The 16,738-nt window shown below is 42.7% G+C and overlaps 1 protein-coding gene and 1 long non-coding RNA gene across 5 annotated transcripts in view; one reads left to right on the forward strand and one right to left on the reverse strand.

Annotated features, from left to right (window-relative positions):
* The window catches only part of hhat (hedgehog acyltransferase), a 97,309-nt gene extending 91,239 nt beyond the window's left edge, over positions 1-6,070 (reverse strand). Inside the window, exons 1-4 of one of the 4 annotated variants that reach the window (XM_069179822.1) lie at positions 5,830-6,070; positions 5,484-5,609; positions 4,885-5,037; positions 339-406 (exon numbers count right to left, since the gene is read on the reverse strand). In XM_069179822.1, coding sequence (XP_069035923.1) covers positions 339-406; positions 4,885-5,026 — 210 coding nt within the window. In that variant the 5' untranslated portion in view covers positions 5,027-5,037; positions 5,484-5,609; positions 5,830-6,070. Of the gene's footprint in view, positions 1-338; positions 407-4,884; positions 5,038-5,483; positions 5,610-5,829 lie in introns of those variants that run through there. The other 3 variants (XM_069179820.1, XM_069179821.1, XM_069179823.1) reach the window with 3 other exon arrangements.
* A 4,701-nt stretch (positions 6,071-10,771) lies between these two features.
* Positions 10,772-16,660, forward strand: LOC107079328 (uncharacterized). The gene is made up of 3 exons (XR_001480284.2): positions 10,772-10,923; positions 15,078-15,225; positions 16,535-16,660. It is a non-coding gene; the product is annotated as an uncharacterized lncRNA (long non-coding RNA).
* Positions 16,661-16,738: the final 78 nt, after the last annotated feature.

Raw genomic sequence — 16,738 nt, forward strand, 5'->3', positions numbered from 1 at the left:
TTTGTCACTGAGCCAAGAAATAAACTAGAGGGAAATCATATTGGACACAACATCAGACTGTAGCCTCTAGATTAAAGCAGACTGGCATCTGCAAAAATAAATAGCAATTTCGTTTCCAGCTCTATTGCTAAGGCATCTTTCAAAAGCACAAAATTAAATAATACCTTAAGAGGCTAGAAGCAAAGCAAACGAACAAATAAAACACCAACTCCCCCTTCTTCGTCAACTGAACAGAATATCTTGAAGAAAGCCAAAGAGCTATGACATTTTAATAGGCTTGTGCACGTTTTATATTTTTACCAACAGATAAGATTTAATGCATATTTATTACACATTACCTTCTTGAATCCCCAAATCAGAAATCCTTTTTCAAATTCAAATTCCCTCATCAGACCTTCTTCGTATTCTGTCAAAGGGGAAATATGATAGAAATTTACAAAAAACTTCCTTTCAGGTTTCTTAGCATTGCAAAATGAGAAACTTTCCATGCAGGGGGCTGGCCTTGTTCCTGCAAGTGCTGGACAACAACACTTTCTGGCAGTGACAGCAAGTGAAGAACTGGATTAGGTCCAAGGATTTTCAAACCAGTGCCCCGGTATGGTGACCAGGAAAACTGCCCTATCGGAGGTGCCATCCTTCAGATGAGACATCAAACAGGTCCGGTCTACTTCCTCATTAAAAATCCCGTGGCACTGTTTGTAACGTGGGTGTGAAACTCAGCATTCCTAACTCAAGTCAACTGTTGGCTTGTATTGATTCAATTCATGATGCTTTATTGGCATGAACAATGAGTAAAATCAGTGTTGCCAAAGCAAAACAAATACAATTATCATAAAACAAAAATCAACAGACATTTACAATAAAGACACAATCAAAAGATATTTACATATAAACATATGGAGCATTACTGGGAGGCAGGCTCACTGTTCCTCAGGCTGTGACAGGAGATCACATACTGGGCTGCCAGTTCAACTGAGTTCTCTCCTCCCTCTCCCAGCAGGATTGGGAGTTGTTGCGATTCTAGCAGGTTTTGGAATTCTGGGATTAGATTTATAAATTTAGGGAAGAATGTTTGTCTAATCCCAGAATCTTTGTCATAGTGCAGTAGGAAGTGTACCTGTCTCTATTTTTTCCCCACTGGCAGTGGGAGCACAGCCTGTCCTCTCTGGGCAGCCAGGTCTGCCTGTATCGCCAGTTTCTGGCTATGATCACTGAGCCTGTACTTCATCAAACTTCTTTGTTGTTTTATCTGAGCTCCCTAAAGTTCTCCTAATTCATTTCCTCACATCACCTGCTAATCTGTTGTGCATGGGGCTGCTGGTGCAGAATGGCTGGTGTGGGTCAGCCAGGTGGGTGCTACATTTCAGTTGCGGGGGGGTGAGTTAATTCTCAGATATGACCCTTAGGAATAAACAAAAAACAGTTTGCTTACATGCCAAGTAAAACCCATTATCATAGGGCGGAGCGGTGGCTCTGTGGCTATGGATCTGCTCCTGTGGCTGGAAGGTTGCCGGCTCAAACACTGAGCGAGGCCCTTAACCCTAACTGCTCCAGGGGCACTGTACAATGGCAGACCCTGTGCTCTGACCCCAAGCTTCTCTCCCTGTCTGTGTGTCTCATGGAGAGCAAGCTGGGGTGTGCAAAAAGACAAATTCCTAATCATATATCATCATATTCTAATTATGCTATGCTAATTTCCTTATCAAAATATATATAGTATGTATATATTTATTCATTTATTTATTGTTTAATAGCTGCAAACAATTTTGCCACACAAAATAATCATTGCAATATTCCGAGATTTAAACCACGGAACAGCTCAATGCAAGCCGATAGGCAGTCAGCAAGACGTTGCTGGTTTGTGCTTTATTTTAAAATGCTTCTCTGTCGCAGAGCAAAGCACATCATCACCGTCTGTTTGTTATGAAATGCAGTGCTCGGCATTGGCATTCTGCTGTGACTGGGAATCCCCACAGCACCTCCCTGCCCTGCGCTGGTCCCCAGCCCTCCTCCTGCGCCGGTCTCCTCTCTGCAGTGCAGTGTCAGCTCCTTCCCCCCCCGTTCTTTTCCTGAGGCGACCACCTCATCACCCAAGCAGAAGGCATCCCTGTCTGGTGCAGTCGCAATCTAGAACCGCACAGTAATGCACCACCGCCTCCGTGGGTTTCTCATCCCAAGACACTACAGCAGCGCAGTCTGCGGCTACGGAGATGTGGTACCACAGCGCCCCCTAGTGAGGAACCTGGCGACACTGCATTATTCCAATTCAAGCAATTCAAGCAGCTGGGATAACCTGTAAGTAATGGAAACTGGGCTCTATTCACTGTGGCAGGGAAGCAGGTGATCATGCCACCAAACTGTTTCATTACTTAACGATGCATTTCCTTGATCAGAACTGAAGTGGAAACAGGCAGAGGGGATATGCTTATCTTCATCAAGTGTACAAGTCTAAAAAAATCGACTGAAAGGAAAGGGATTTTGTACACATCTTTGAAGGCCAGGATTTTCCTCCCACTGATGGGTCCTGAGAATTCCGTGCGAATTAAGAACGAAGAATTACGCTGGGGTCAATTTATTCTCTCCTCGGCTCAATTAAAAAGAGTTTCAGCCCCACAATATAATTTCAACCAGCATGCATCTCCTACTGCAGATCACACACCTTGACAACAGTATCACGAGCCACACATACTGCAGCTCCTGAATCCTAATGTACAGAGGCGCTGTATGATGACTTCAGTGCCTCGCCATACTCTCGGCATGCTCAAATACCCGCTTATATTTATCTCTGCAAAACAAAGTCAACTATGTTCGGTGGGGTGGTAAGAGACTCCATAAATGAAAATTCAAATTTACTTTACCAGACAAGCAGGAAAGCCAAAAATAAACGGAAAAGGAAAAACAGGAAGTTTCAGGGCCTAGCAAAACCTTCCAGAGATTTTACAGGTCCCACACAAGAGAGACAGTAGGAGGTACCTGTCCATATATAAATGCTGGGCAGACAAAAGCCTCTCTCAAGGGCTATTTTTCCAGGCAGAAATGACTCAAGTAGCACAAAGGCTTTTACATGGCAGCCACAGTATACTATCCATTTAGTTCATGGAGGATTTTCTTTAAGGAACCTTCTGGGCTACAGCCCCACAACTGTGTCCTTTATTTGCGCATGTCTGCTTTGCATATCAATTATTCATCTCCAAATGCTCGCAAGGGAAGGTCTGCCTTTGCAGTTGTCCGAGATATCTTGTCTCGCCACACCTGAAAATTACAAAAATGAAATGCGTGTTCTCCATACACTTCAGGTCATGCCATTACAATTTCGAACACGTTGCAGAGATTATTTCATTGATTTAATGGAAGTCGGACAGACAGAGGCCTGGCATTCATTCACTACACATGCACATAAATGTCCAGAGGATGAAACATTAAACCCTCCTGGAAACAAAGATAAAGAAAGATCTATCTCGCTGTCGATTTTAATAGGACTTGGGCTGTCATAATTGTCTAGTCTCATAGCGGATATAATACTATGAGTGATGTTATAATACGTCTTAAACAAATTTAGCTCTCATAATTGTCTCCCTACCATACCTGTGAATGTCTATGAAAAACAGTGATCAATTTCTTTGGAATCAGCAATGTATATTATAAAACATAACCTCCTGGTGTACATTTCCAGGTTTAGAACTATTCAGTGCCACAGTGCCAGTCTCTGAAGAACAGAAGAGGTGCTGGTCTTCAATCCCTCTTAATTTCTTGATTGAATGAGTCATTTGCTTACTATCAGCCACTGAACAACAGTGGGAAGCTCATAGACAAGAACGTCAATCAACTGGAGGTTCAGAGTGCTTTCAGTTAAATATTGCCCTACCCAGTTAATAACTGAACCTATCAAGAACTGGAGACGTGAATAAAACAAAAAATAATCTGTTTCTTTCCATTGCTTTTAAATATTCTGGGGAAATTGTAGAGAATCCATAAAGGATTTGGATTAGAAAAACTGCATGAATCAGATTTGCATTGTAACATAATTTTAGATTGTCTGAAGTCTTTATCATCTCACGTCTCTCTGCTGGCTAATTGTTACCTGGAACCTTTTTCTAACTGCAGCTTTTTAACAGTATTTTTAATGTCTGTGATGTTGATGCTGGGGGAAGACAACCGATTAGAGAACTGGACACATTCATAGGTGTTAGGAGCCTTCAACTGGCCTCGTTTTCACTTCCACTCCACATAAGGACAAGCTCCAATTATTCCTGATGCAAAGTACGTCCAACTTTTCCAATTCAGTCTATTCCATGTAAGACCAAAACCCTGATGTTTATGCGAGGCTCCATCTAGATCTACTTTTTTTCCGGTTCTGTAAGAAGGGCATTATCTGCATTTTCTCATTGTTAGTCTCAGTGTGTGATACACACTCAACGTTTCCAGCCGGTGTGTTTTGCTTCCTTTCACTTCTAGATTCTCCTCTGGAGGCACCTCATTCCTAACGCACCACTGCAGTAAACACAGTAGGTTATTTTTTGTTTTCTCTCTGTATGTGCCTCTTGAGTGTGCGGGATGAAAGGACTGCCTCGCAGGTGGTGCCTTTCTGGCCTACACGTTCATTTTCAGTCTTGGAGGGAGCACTTGTTGGAATACAACGATGCAGTACAGTCAGCTAGATACTGCAAAGGCAGCCAGCCCAGTGTAGCTGTGAAGTTTAATGCAAGGCCTTTAACTAGATCTGGAGAAAGGATGCACAGTAGATGGACAACACTGATTTCAGATTGCTCTTTAAGTCGTTCCGTATTTAAATGGATGCCTAATTTCTGTCTTAAATTAATTTCCTGTTGGTCAAGATTACAGATGGAGTGAAAATAACATAAAAATATAAGCAGAAAATCTTACCCTTGGAAAATCTGTGAAGTTCCTTAAAAGAGTATAAATGAGAGCCAAAGGAAAGCAGCCAGTAAATGCATATCTCCCAGGATGGCAAAGATGCCACTTCTGGAGTGCATCCCTGGGATCTCTCTTTAACCTGGACACACATTCTTGGATTTCCTGCAACAAAGGTGGCAGCAATGATGATAATAATAAAGAAGTGCTTTTAAACAGACTCATCACCACACAATAGCACATGAATAATACACAACAAAACAAATAATAATACTGCCAATTGCGTTAAGTGAAATGGAGACTAAAATTAAACTATACATTCTAAACTTCAGTGCAAAGTATATTTCAAGAGGAAAGTTAGGAAAGCCTCGACGGCTGCCGTTTCAAACAGGTGTGAAACATTCATGAGAAAATACACGCGAGAGGTGGTCTTGCCCGCTGTGTGGAAACCCAGTAGACAGTGGGGGTGGGGGGGGGGGGGGGGGGGTCTCCCCCCAGGACTAGCAATGCCGTGGTAGTCTACTCAGATTCAGGAACCAAAATGCCAAAACGCATTTCTTCACATAACATCACAGGTGACGCACCGGACAGCCGTGCTTTCGTTTTCGTACCTCAATCCTGCATACACCCATGCAAACTGTACTTCTCTCACTCCTCTCTGTAAAAACGATTCCGCGAAATGCATTTGTTTCGGGTGCTCTGCCTGAAGGAGGGGACGAGGGCGAGAGCGACGGTCTCTGCCATCAAGGAGGATTTGAAAAGATTAATACCGCGTGCACAGATGTGAAAATCTCTGCTATTTACTGGAAATAGGCGTTCTTTGGACAAGTCGTAAAGCTGAATGCAGAAGCCACTACTCCTCTAACGGGATATAACACATTCTGCTTGCATTACTCGCAAAACGAATATATTTAATTCGCAAAAACTAAAACTTCGGGCGCTCCTACTTCTACTCACAAGGACGGCGAATCGTCTGTCTTTCTCCGCATTTTTAAAAGCAGGGCTACATTTTTACTCTTCAAGGATACTTTGTAAATAAGCTTTTCACTGCCCCCCTCTTTCTCCTTCAGCCTGCTTCATCGCACTTCTAATTGGCGAGATGAGGGGCGCTGGATTTTTATGCAGGGTCTGATTGGACACCAGCTGTGTCAGTTCGACGAGCCGCTCTTTTGCAAACAGAGTTTCGGCCATTGACGCCCGACACAGAGAGGACCGAACCTTGCGCGTCTGGAAGCTCAGAGCACCAGCGTGCGACGTCAAACATGCAGTAATGTCTTAAAGACACAGTCGTGCTTGGAGCTGCTGGGCTCTTTGCGCCCCTGCTAGGTCAATTACAATACACAGCAAAACTAAACAAAAAAATCGTGATTAGCAAACGGCAATGAGATCCAGCTTATTAATATTTCCTATTATTTAGCAGTAGACGGTCTGCTCTAGACGGTAGCGGCGATCTGGAGTCTAACCAGAGCACACAAATGAGCATGCAAGGGCAGAAACACCCGTTAATCCAGGTAGAATTTCTTGTGAAGGTGGGGAGAAAACCAACACAGAGGCCAGCCTAGTCCGGAACCAGCCTGGTACCCAAGAGCTGTGAGACCAGCTGCGCTAATTGAAAGGCGTCGTGCCGCTTGCGAGCCTTTTAAATACTTAAACGTCTGAAACAATACACGCAAGTGTTAGTCTACACATACTGAACTTTTGCTTCGAAAAGCACTTCTTATATAGGTCCGCGTACATTACTGCATCTGTGTCTGAGTGAATACTGACTTGCAGTTCCTAAAAATCAGACATCTGTAAAAGCTTGAACCAGCGAATGGGCGATATTAAACGCCAGTGTCAGTGTCAATTTCAAATCACGCTTTTCCGCTTGCCATTTTGTGAGGATCTGTAGTCGTGTACAGGTAACACTACTGCAGCTATGGTTTTGTTCCTTGTTTGGAAATCACTTCATCACACTCAAAAAATAGAGATGAGACTCCAGAATATTTTGGGGCTCTGCTTACTTCAGCTCACATCTGTAATTTAAAATGAGAGAGCTGGCGATTTCCAATTTCTACTCTAATATGTAAAGTATGTAATCTCCCATTGATAGCCGTTTTGGGGCTGTGTGAGACTTTAGCGTGATGTTAATTGTCTGTTTCAGTTACCCCTTATTTGCCGTAACTAAAACATTTTGTTGTCTGTAAGACCCGTAATTAAGGGTTTTCCAATAAAGCTGCTTTAAAAAGCTAGTATTTCAAGGGTCAGTGTCTAGCAAATAACAGCTCAATGTGCTGTAGCACAGCTCCGACGAGAATATTATTTGGTTATAACACCTTTTTTCTTGTCGTTTTATCAAGGCACTTTAGAAAGTGTTACACTGTTATTTTTTGCCATGTTGGTTTGTCAGAGATACCCTACTGTAAATATACTGAAAATGTGTCCACATTACAGCTTGACAGTAAAGTTCTCATTATAAAAAGATGTTTCTAAGGGGAGTTATTTGAATATTCCCCAAGTACTCAATGAACAAAAGAAACAGAATCTCATAAGTCAGTGTGTAACAGGTACAGTTATGCACCCTTGCATATATATCAAATGTATCCTGTATGGTGAGGTTTGAGACTTCAGCCAAGATAAAAAAGAAATAAAATCCTCCCTAAAAAACAAAGGATAGGTGAGAGAGCTGATAAAGGATTTGTGACAGTAATTAGCAAAAAATAAAGCCATAAAGCTTTGCATGTACTGTACAGCACTCAGTTGTGTATAAACACTGAGAGCTGAAGTCAGCACTCTGACTGTTCCAGCAATTAGATCCTGCAATTGTTCTCTCTCCCCCCAGTGAATCGCATTGTTTGAGATAAGCAGATACAAGCCCTCCTGGTTTTGTCTTTCGGAGACAATGGTGTTGCATAATGGGATGCTGTGTTGCTGTCCTGAGCACCAATCAGGTGGGGCCGTTGGGGTCGTGTGATCTGCAGGGCGGTTGCACCCAGTGCCCCCTTCTGGCTCACCCCTGCAGGTGTAGGAAGAAAGCCTCCGTGAGGGGATACAGGCAGCCCCGAGCCCTTCGAAGAAACTCCTGTTCTCATGCTACTTCTCAATCCCCAGGTATGCCGGAGTGGTTTGGAGGCATTGTGCGGAGTGCCTACCATGCACAGTTCATTTGTCACAATGCAACAGTTTCTATTACCTGCTTTGGCTTGATGGGCCTTGTAGTGCACATTCCCCATGTCATTTTTACATTGCATGCACTCACTAAAGTGCAGAGTCACAGTTTACTCTGGCTGATCAATGAATAGCAGATGGACCCTGAGAGCCATACAGTATTTACTATGTTTACCATATAGGTAAATATATGTATATATGTGGCCAAAGGTCCCATGTTCCTTCAGATTGACTCCACCTGCACAGGGCAATGTTTGCTCATGACTAGCAATGTTTAGCTAGAAACCTTAAAAACTTTTGACCAGATCATTTCTCAGCAACAAAAGCTGTACCACCAAAGCTAGTTTTCTCATTATTTTTCCAGTTATTTGCTCCCATCCCCAGAGGCTTTTTTCAAGTTATTTATATATATATATTTTCCAAAGCAATTTGTTTCTGGCACATGTAAAAACAAGTTGGCTGGGCTTTAAAGAAGCTCTTAAGAGCTCCAAACCCATTAAGCTGTTCTACTGAGTGGTCACCTCCGGTGACACACTTTGTATATCAGTGTTGCAAACCTTTAAGTCCTTTTAAAGACAATTACAGTTAACAGTTTGAAGGATTATTGGACTGGTGAGCCAGCTCCATTCCATTCCAGCACTCTGCAACAAGCCAGACTTCCTGAGTGCTCAGTACTGTGGATGGGTATTCCTACAGGCCTGAGCTCCTTGGCTCTTGACTAATACACGCAGTCGTAGTTTCGCTCAGCAAACGCTGGCTCTGAAAGCACATGAAAAGCAGTTCTTTTGGTCTTGATGATCGTAAAGGGTTCAGTCTTAACCCCCGTCTTGAAAAAAAAAACACTGATCTCACTCATCTCTCCACTGGCATTGATCCTTGGCAATCAAAGCCACGAAAAATGTCCCATCACATCACTTTCAATAGCCACTTATCCAATTTAAGGTCATGGTGGGTTGTAGCCTATCCCAAGTAGTATTGGGCGCAAGGCAGGATACACCCTGGATGGGATGCCAGTCTACTATCAGATGTCTAAAGGGTACATCCGTGTAACTGAGAATGTGAATGCTTCATTGCCGTGGCTATAATCAGAAGATGCTGTCAGGGAGCACAGTATGACCTCACAGTTTCCTAGGAAAGAATCTGTCACGTTCGTAAACCCCTCCTCTTAAGGACGCTCCAGCCCTTCCTTGTTTTCTACTCATCCCCCGCACCTGCTCCCTGTTCCAGCCCCCTTTTCAGGTCTCCTTAAAAGCCAGGTGCTCACTCTATTCCGGGCTCTGCCTTGGCTTCCATACCAGGCAAGTCCGGGACCTGGAAGCGCCTGGTTCCGTCAAGTTTTTAGTCCCCGTCCCCGTCCCCAACTCGGTTCCTGTTTTTAACCCCGTTTGTCTTGGATAGACCGCCCGGCTTTGGACTTTTTCCTCCTTTTGGATTCTCCCTTGGACTCAGTTCTGGACTGTTTGCCTCGACCACACCTTCCCCGAACACCAGCGCACCATGGACACGCCCCGTTTTCATTCCCGACTCCCGCATGCTTTTTCCCCCATGTTTTCCTCACTCATCCCCGGATTGTGTCGTCTGCATAGGGTCCAGAAAGAACGCTTTCGTGACAGAATTCAATGGCTGAATTTAACACATCCATAAAAAAGACAAGTCGATGGCTGTTCTACTCCACCAGCCCCTTCTTCTTTATGGCACTTTCAAAGAACCAGTCGAGCTCAAACTCAGTGGCTGATTTTATCATCAAGTGGGGAAGACACTGCCAAGAGTGTCAAACTTTTTATCCTGCAAAAGATCTAAAACTCAAGCTCTTACTCTGAGCAACGTCCACCTGCTATGAAATTTATGAGAACTTTTTTAGTGTACTTGGACCTGTATTTGCCATTTGAGTTTCTATCTGTGATGGTAACTTGCAGTTCGAAATTGATAGAAGAGAGAACTAGTTTAAAACGGAAGTTATTTCCTCACCTGGGTTTGGTGTGGTTGTCTTTACAATGAAAATCCCCTACTGGATAATACGGCCTACACAACACGTGCAAGAAATGTGTGAGTGAAATTCTCAGACCCATTCTAAAGATTTCACAGGCATTGGGCAGTTTTAAGCCATGTGGATCCTCCATTGTTAATAAAAGCACACCCTCAGACCTTGAACCTTGTCAAGAGCTCCTCAAACGTGCGTGTGTTTGATTCGCCTGTGTTTGTGCTCTGCAGTGGGCGTGAAACATCAACTTTGTTTACAAATGGGATGTTTGGATCTCGCGGCAGCAAAGGTTTGGATACCCATTAAAAACCATAACCGACAGCACCAATCCATCATCACCTCAGCTTAACATGAGGTCCCTAATATAGAATATCTGATCAACCAACACCTGGCAAAATCGAAGAGGCAATAACCAGCCATGTATTCCATTCAAAACACGACAAGCACAGTATAGTTTTTTTTATGTTTCCTTTTGACTGTAGCATAAATTTCTGTTCTACAAATAAGTTGTATGATATTAATATTAAAGAAATATTTAAAGGGACAGTCTTCTCTGGGTGGGGCTATTTGGATGGCAGCTCGATTTGTCCCGCCCTGTTTCCAACATGGGTGATAAACAGAGGGGAAAAAAGGGTCTTCTGTGTTTTGTTGTTAGTAATGTGTCAGATGTCATGGCAACCGAGCAGCTCCCCTCCCCTGATTGGCCAGGATGCTAGGATGGTACATCCACGTTGCAGAGAGAACTGCTGAGTGGACCCTCCCTTTTAAACCCCTCAGAGTTCATGGCCTCCCATTATTTAGCAGATTTGTTTTTGCATCCTGGCTGAACCTTCTAGCGTGAGAGCAGAAACTCCATTTGGATCTTATATGTACCTTTGCAAGGACGCCAGGGGTATAACCTAACAAATGTGTGGGGTCAACTGGTGAGTGCCATTCCTCAGTTTCATGTTCTTCCAAACGGTGGGGGTTCAGATGTGTAAATCTTTACTGGTTTGGTGGTGGGCAGGTGTTGTGGTGTTGTGCAGAGAGTTGTTAGTTGGTGGGAGGCAAAAAAGTATTCTAATTAAAGCATGCAAAGTAGAATATGTACTGTACAATGTCAAGCTAAGTGAACTCATCCAGGACACTTAAATCTCAAGTCTAACACTGAAATTTTGTGTTTCCTAAACATGTATTTTTTTCCTGCGTAAGTAGTCGTGTGCGCTTGTTGACAGAGAAATGTAAAGAGACTTTGCATACGGTATTTACAATTGAAATATGTAAATATGTCACCAGTAAAGTATCAGTAGTGTTCCCTGTATAACAAGAGATACGATGCTGTTAAGACAGTAAAAGATGAATTTGCAAAATGCTGGGCAATTAATGTATTGATGAGGACGGTTGGATTTTGAGATTATAAAATCATTATATATGTTGACTGGTGTTTACCGGTGGTCAGGAGGGTTTTTTTTTAAATACACATAAAATGGGTTTCCTAGCATAACCATATCATATTTTAAGCCTGGTGTTACAGGAAAACATAACACCTTTGGAAAGTGTGCAATCTTACTGCTAACTACAGCAGAGCTAACCAGGGAGAGGAATGACGAGATTACCTGCTCACAGCTCAAGACTGGAGTGATTGGCCAGGAGTAACAGGTCAAAGGTTAGAAAGAGGTCAAGGGCTCATGCAGACTCAAATTACAAATGTTTCAAAATTAAGAGGATCTGGCAGCAAATTAATGAGTAAATTATGTTTAAATAATATTTGAAAACTTAGAGTATTTACCAGATGAATGAGGAATGGTATTGACACACCTGATAGTTTCATGTACTGTGTATTAAAGTGTAAAAAAAAGCCACCTAAGTTTTTTTATCAAGAAAACTCTGTTTTTTTTATTAAGTCCAGTTCTTAAAGTGCAGTTCATGTTCCATTGAGAAACCCTTTGTATAAAATGAATATAGTGGGTTTTGCTTTGTAAAATTACTCCTTTCACCTGGGGTACAGATATAGACATCAGAAACTGTACTGGGGAAGAGGAGATCCAAACAGCTATACCTCAGATCTCCACAAGAGGTCGTCATATTTCTGAAGCTGTACAAAAAGCACAGAGCTCTCTGTGCAAACCATACCACAGACTCGGATCAGGGACAGGTCTTGCTGTTTCACAATGAACAGGACACTAAAGAAGACAAGAGCTCCAGGTCATCTGTGACTTAATTCCTCCACTCTGATTTTAATTCAGATGGGAGGCCAGCCTGCCTGAAAACCCAGATTCACCTAATAAAACTGAAAGCCTCACAAGAAGAGAACTTGTGACCCAAAGTGCCCCATGTGCTCCTGGATGGCGCACCCCAGTAAAAGGCCAGAACTGAACAATAGTGTGTTCAGTATATTAACATGGACATCCCCAACACAATGGCTTCAGCAAGGCCCTCACGGATCTAAACATTGCTAGATTTCTCTCTGGCCAGTTGCACTGTGCTCAAACAGCAAAAGTCAAACAATTGAAGGTTTTATATTTTCCAACGTACTCAGCATTCATAATTCCGAGGGCTGAGGGCAATGGACGTATATAAAAAAACAAAGCCAAACACCAGCTCTCCCAGTCCTATAGCTGAAAACTGAAATGCTGTAATCTAAAGGTATCACCATTTAGGAAGCTATTCTGTAGGTGTTGCTGGTGGAATTATTGCTCCATTATTAGCAGAAGAGAGCAATGCTGAACAATGTGAGGCCATCAAAACAAATCTTGCTAGATAAGAATGGGTTTTAAAAAGAGATCAAGGGGTGAGTCTGAAAAAAGTTTGACAGATGTGCAGGGAAGAGAAGATAACCTGAATCCATTTAACAAGTAGGTTTTCCAAATGTGAACTGGCCTTGTCTAATCTTCCAGGGATCTGCGCAGTAGTCATGACATCTGACACTTGACCAACAGAACAAGACCTTCTCCGTTTATTATACATAATTCAGCCAGGCTGGGACTTCTTATTTAATACTAATGAAACAATTAATAGATATAAACAATTGCACAACATAAGAAAATTTGAGAATCCAGAAACAGTTGCCTGCAAAGTATGTTTGAAAATCCTTCCCTGAGAACTACGATTAGTTTTTCTGAAAACACCTTTATGTCTCTCAACTACAGTGGGCCTGGTTTAAGCACACAACTCAGCCAAGAGCATAGCCTTTACTCCTAGATGCTGTGGCTTAGATTCGCATTTGAATTGCCCTTTTTTCCATGATCACATACTTGTAGGCCAGTTAGAGAGCGTTCCCAGTGAAGGCTTTGAACGAGTGCTGAAAGATGGATAACATTCACAATGGTTGCAATGTTCTGGAGATTGCTTTGTCGAATTCCAGAACGGTAGAACAGTAAGAACAAAACAGACACAAAGAGCAACAATTCCTCCGGCTGCTTAAAGAAAATGATACAGGATGGATGTCATTGACTTTAGCAACAAGACTCCAAAGGACTGGGCCGACAGAAGAGTAAATTAAACAAGACCGCGAATGAGCGATAGCGCCATATCAGGTCTTGATAAGATGTGTTACCTGTACAGTTTCCGGTGTACTCTAAACCTGAGCAAAAGTAAAGTGGTGATAAATATGTATTGCAAAAACAATTATCCTGTTATCAGTAAAGTGTAAGAATAAACAGATGGGCAGTGTAAAAGTTTCCCTTTTCTGAGAAAGGATTTGTTTGATTAAGGTGACTGTCCAAATATCAAGAATATATAATAGGATGTACTTCATAGAAGGTGACAGTAATATGATATTCATGTTACGTAATTTTTGCAATCAGAAAATATCACGGGGGTGACGTGGTGCAACAGTGGCCAGCATTGCTCCCTCACTGCACTGGGGCCCCGGGTTCAATTCCAGACCGGGGGTGCTGTCTGCGTGGAGTTTGTGTGTTCTCTCCATGTGCGTGTGGGTTTCCTCTGGTTTCCTCCCAGAGTCCAAAAACATACTTGTAAGTGAGTTGGCTTGTGGGGAAATTGGCCCTGGTATGAGTGTGGGTATGTCTGCCCTGCAATGGGCTGTTGTCTGGACTACCCTGCTTGTGCCTTTCCTTGCTGGGATAGGCTCCATCCCCCCCACCACCCTGAAGCGGAAGAAGAGGTTAAAAAACAGATGGATGGGAAATACAACATTATTTTTTTATTTAGCAGTTTTTCAGTTACAATTACCATGTGTTGTTTCTATGTGTAATTAGGAGCATGTGATGAGATTAAGCACTATATATGTAAACAGAAGAAGTAAAGAAGTAATTATGATGATCTGGATTACCTAATGGCAACAATTAATGAATATTAAATCATTAGGAGAAATGCTTTTTGTCACTGTTCACCTGGCAGCGTGGCATTAAGAGGTACTGCAGATGTTTCTGAAGAGTTGCAGATCTGAATGCCTGGCTGTAATTTTTTAAAACGCTCTTTCTGGGGAACATACAGTATTGGAGGTTTTCCTAAACAAGGCCCTTGCAGAGCCAATCATTAACTTTCTGGTGCAAGATGATGGTATCATTTTTGAATTATGAAGCAAAAAGTGAGCAAATGACTAGTAAACACAATAGGGACCACCATACCTAACTTTTCTGTACAAGATGTCATCACAAAAATGCAGTGTGGATTATTTTATATGAGGTGGACATACTTAGCAGTTAAAAATTTAAGTTAAAGATTTTAAATATACAATGCATTTCGATACTTGTAAGGGTGTCATACAATAGCAAAGTACTGGCAAATAAACCTGCTATTTGTTTCCTCCAGAATCTTGCTTATGATCTTTGGACACCGATCCCAGGCTGCCCAGGATCGGTTCTGGCTGTTTAATTTAGAGATTAGACCTTTTTTAATTGTCCACTTTAATTGAAATCTCTGACATTACCAGAACTGAAAAACAATTCATGAAGTTCTAATTAGCAGAAGATTAGTTCAATCAGAGGGCCCTTTGCGTAACCAAGAGCTCAGCTGGAACAAGTACGCAAAGCAATCACAGGGACCCCGACACGGCCCACTGATCACTCACACAGGGTAGAACGGCAGGGTGCATCAGCAGTCAGTCACCTCTTGGGTTCTTCTCGCCCGGCAGGTTTCCCAAGGGGACGCTACTGAGAAGCTGGCTCACCAAGTCCCGGCCCAGGCTCCTGCTGCTGATCGCAGGGTTGAAGCGGCCTCAGGTCACCCTCATGAGGAGGAAAAGGATGAAGCGCACGAAAGTAGCAAAGGCCACGTAAGCGGTAAATAGCGGTTATTGGACATGCCAGGCTGAGTGAACCTTTGGATTGGACACTGGATTGCCCCCTTACTGTAAATACTCTCCAGGAATACCAAGGCTACCTTCTCCTTCCAGCATTTCACTTATTAATGTTGTAATTAACTGGGGCAGTGCGATGGCACAGTGGCTGTACCACTGTGGCCCTGGGCTCCATTCCAAACCTGGAGCGGTGTTTGTATGTTCTGGGAAAATGTGCCCTACGATGGACTGTTGTCCCATCCAGGGTGTATCCTGCCTTGTGCAGTGGCTTGCCGGGATAGACTCTGGCTCCCCCATGACCCTGGATTGGATAAAGTGGTTAGAAAGGGGATGGATGGATGTTCAGATGAAGACCAGACTAGACCACATATGTAGGTTCTGTATTATACTAATCAAGTGATCTGCTTTGTTCACCATTACTAGCAGATCCAGCTTTGTTATGTGTACTGTATTCCATAGTTTGGATCATTGGTGACAGTATCCTTTGGTTCCATCGGTTCCTTACAAAATTGCAAAATCCACCACATGTCAAAATCACTGGTTCAGTCCAGTAGTGGGTTTTAAAATGCTTTGTTGACAGTGCAACATGTCAAGGGATGCTCCCTTGTCATTTCATGCACAGCTCAGCAAATACGACTCATCAAGAGACAGATATACCTACATTATAATATCTGTTGTACATATAGTTTATTAACAAAGCACATTTAAGTCATGCTGAATATGATCGTTAAAACTTAATCACTGAAAAAGTCAACTGAATGAAAGTGTATAGATTCATATTTCAGCTGAACAACGTTGTTAACTGGTGGGTCCTTCAGCAGGCTCTGAACTTTTCAAATCACCACTGTATGGACAAACACAGGACTCCATAATCCACAACTGTATTTTTAACTAACACAAGGAAGGTCACAAATGAGTTACAAATTGCTCATGTTTTAACAAGATTTCAACTTGTACTGTTAGTTCGAAGCACTCTTATTTTAAGAGGCTGCTTGTGCCTGACATGGCTCTCACCCGCTGCAGAACTGGTGCAAACCTTTGACCTTTGGGCCATGTTGTCTTCAGCAGTGGAGCCTGATGTCAGGCAGCATGAAGTCTCATGGGCACTGCCCAGCATGGGTTTCAGCTCGCCTTCTTGACTGGTGCTCCAAGATCGTTGCAGATCTTGTGCACCGTAAAAACAAATTCTAGTAGGCGAACAATTGGTAGGAACATGCGCCCCCCAAAAAACTTTTTTTAGTTGCTCTGATGCTTCCATTTTGAAAAGCGTTTTTCTCATTCCTGTCTTTCAGAGTGTCCATCCGACTGCCGCATTTCCCTTGAGTTTCCGGCACTGAGGGGAGCAGGAACTGGGATAGAAATGGAAGACCAAGCCGCCACAGAGGCACTAAGTTTTCAAACTTATCAAAAACAACGAACTAAAAAAAAACAGCGGGGAAATTCCATGTTTCGGGAACAGAAATCAGACAGAAATTCATACAACTAGGTTATCGATA

This window comes from Lepisosteus oculatus, chromosome 17 (assembly GCF_040954835.1).
Source record: "Lepisosteus oculatus isolate fLepOcu1 chromosome 17, fLepOcu1.hap2, whole genome shotgun sequence".
Lineage (NCBI taxonomy): Eukaryota > Metazoa > Chordata > Actinopteri > Semionotiformes > Lepisosteidae > Lepisosteus > Lepisosteus oculatus.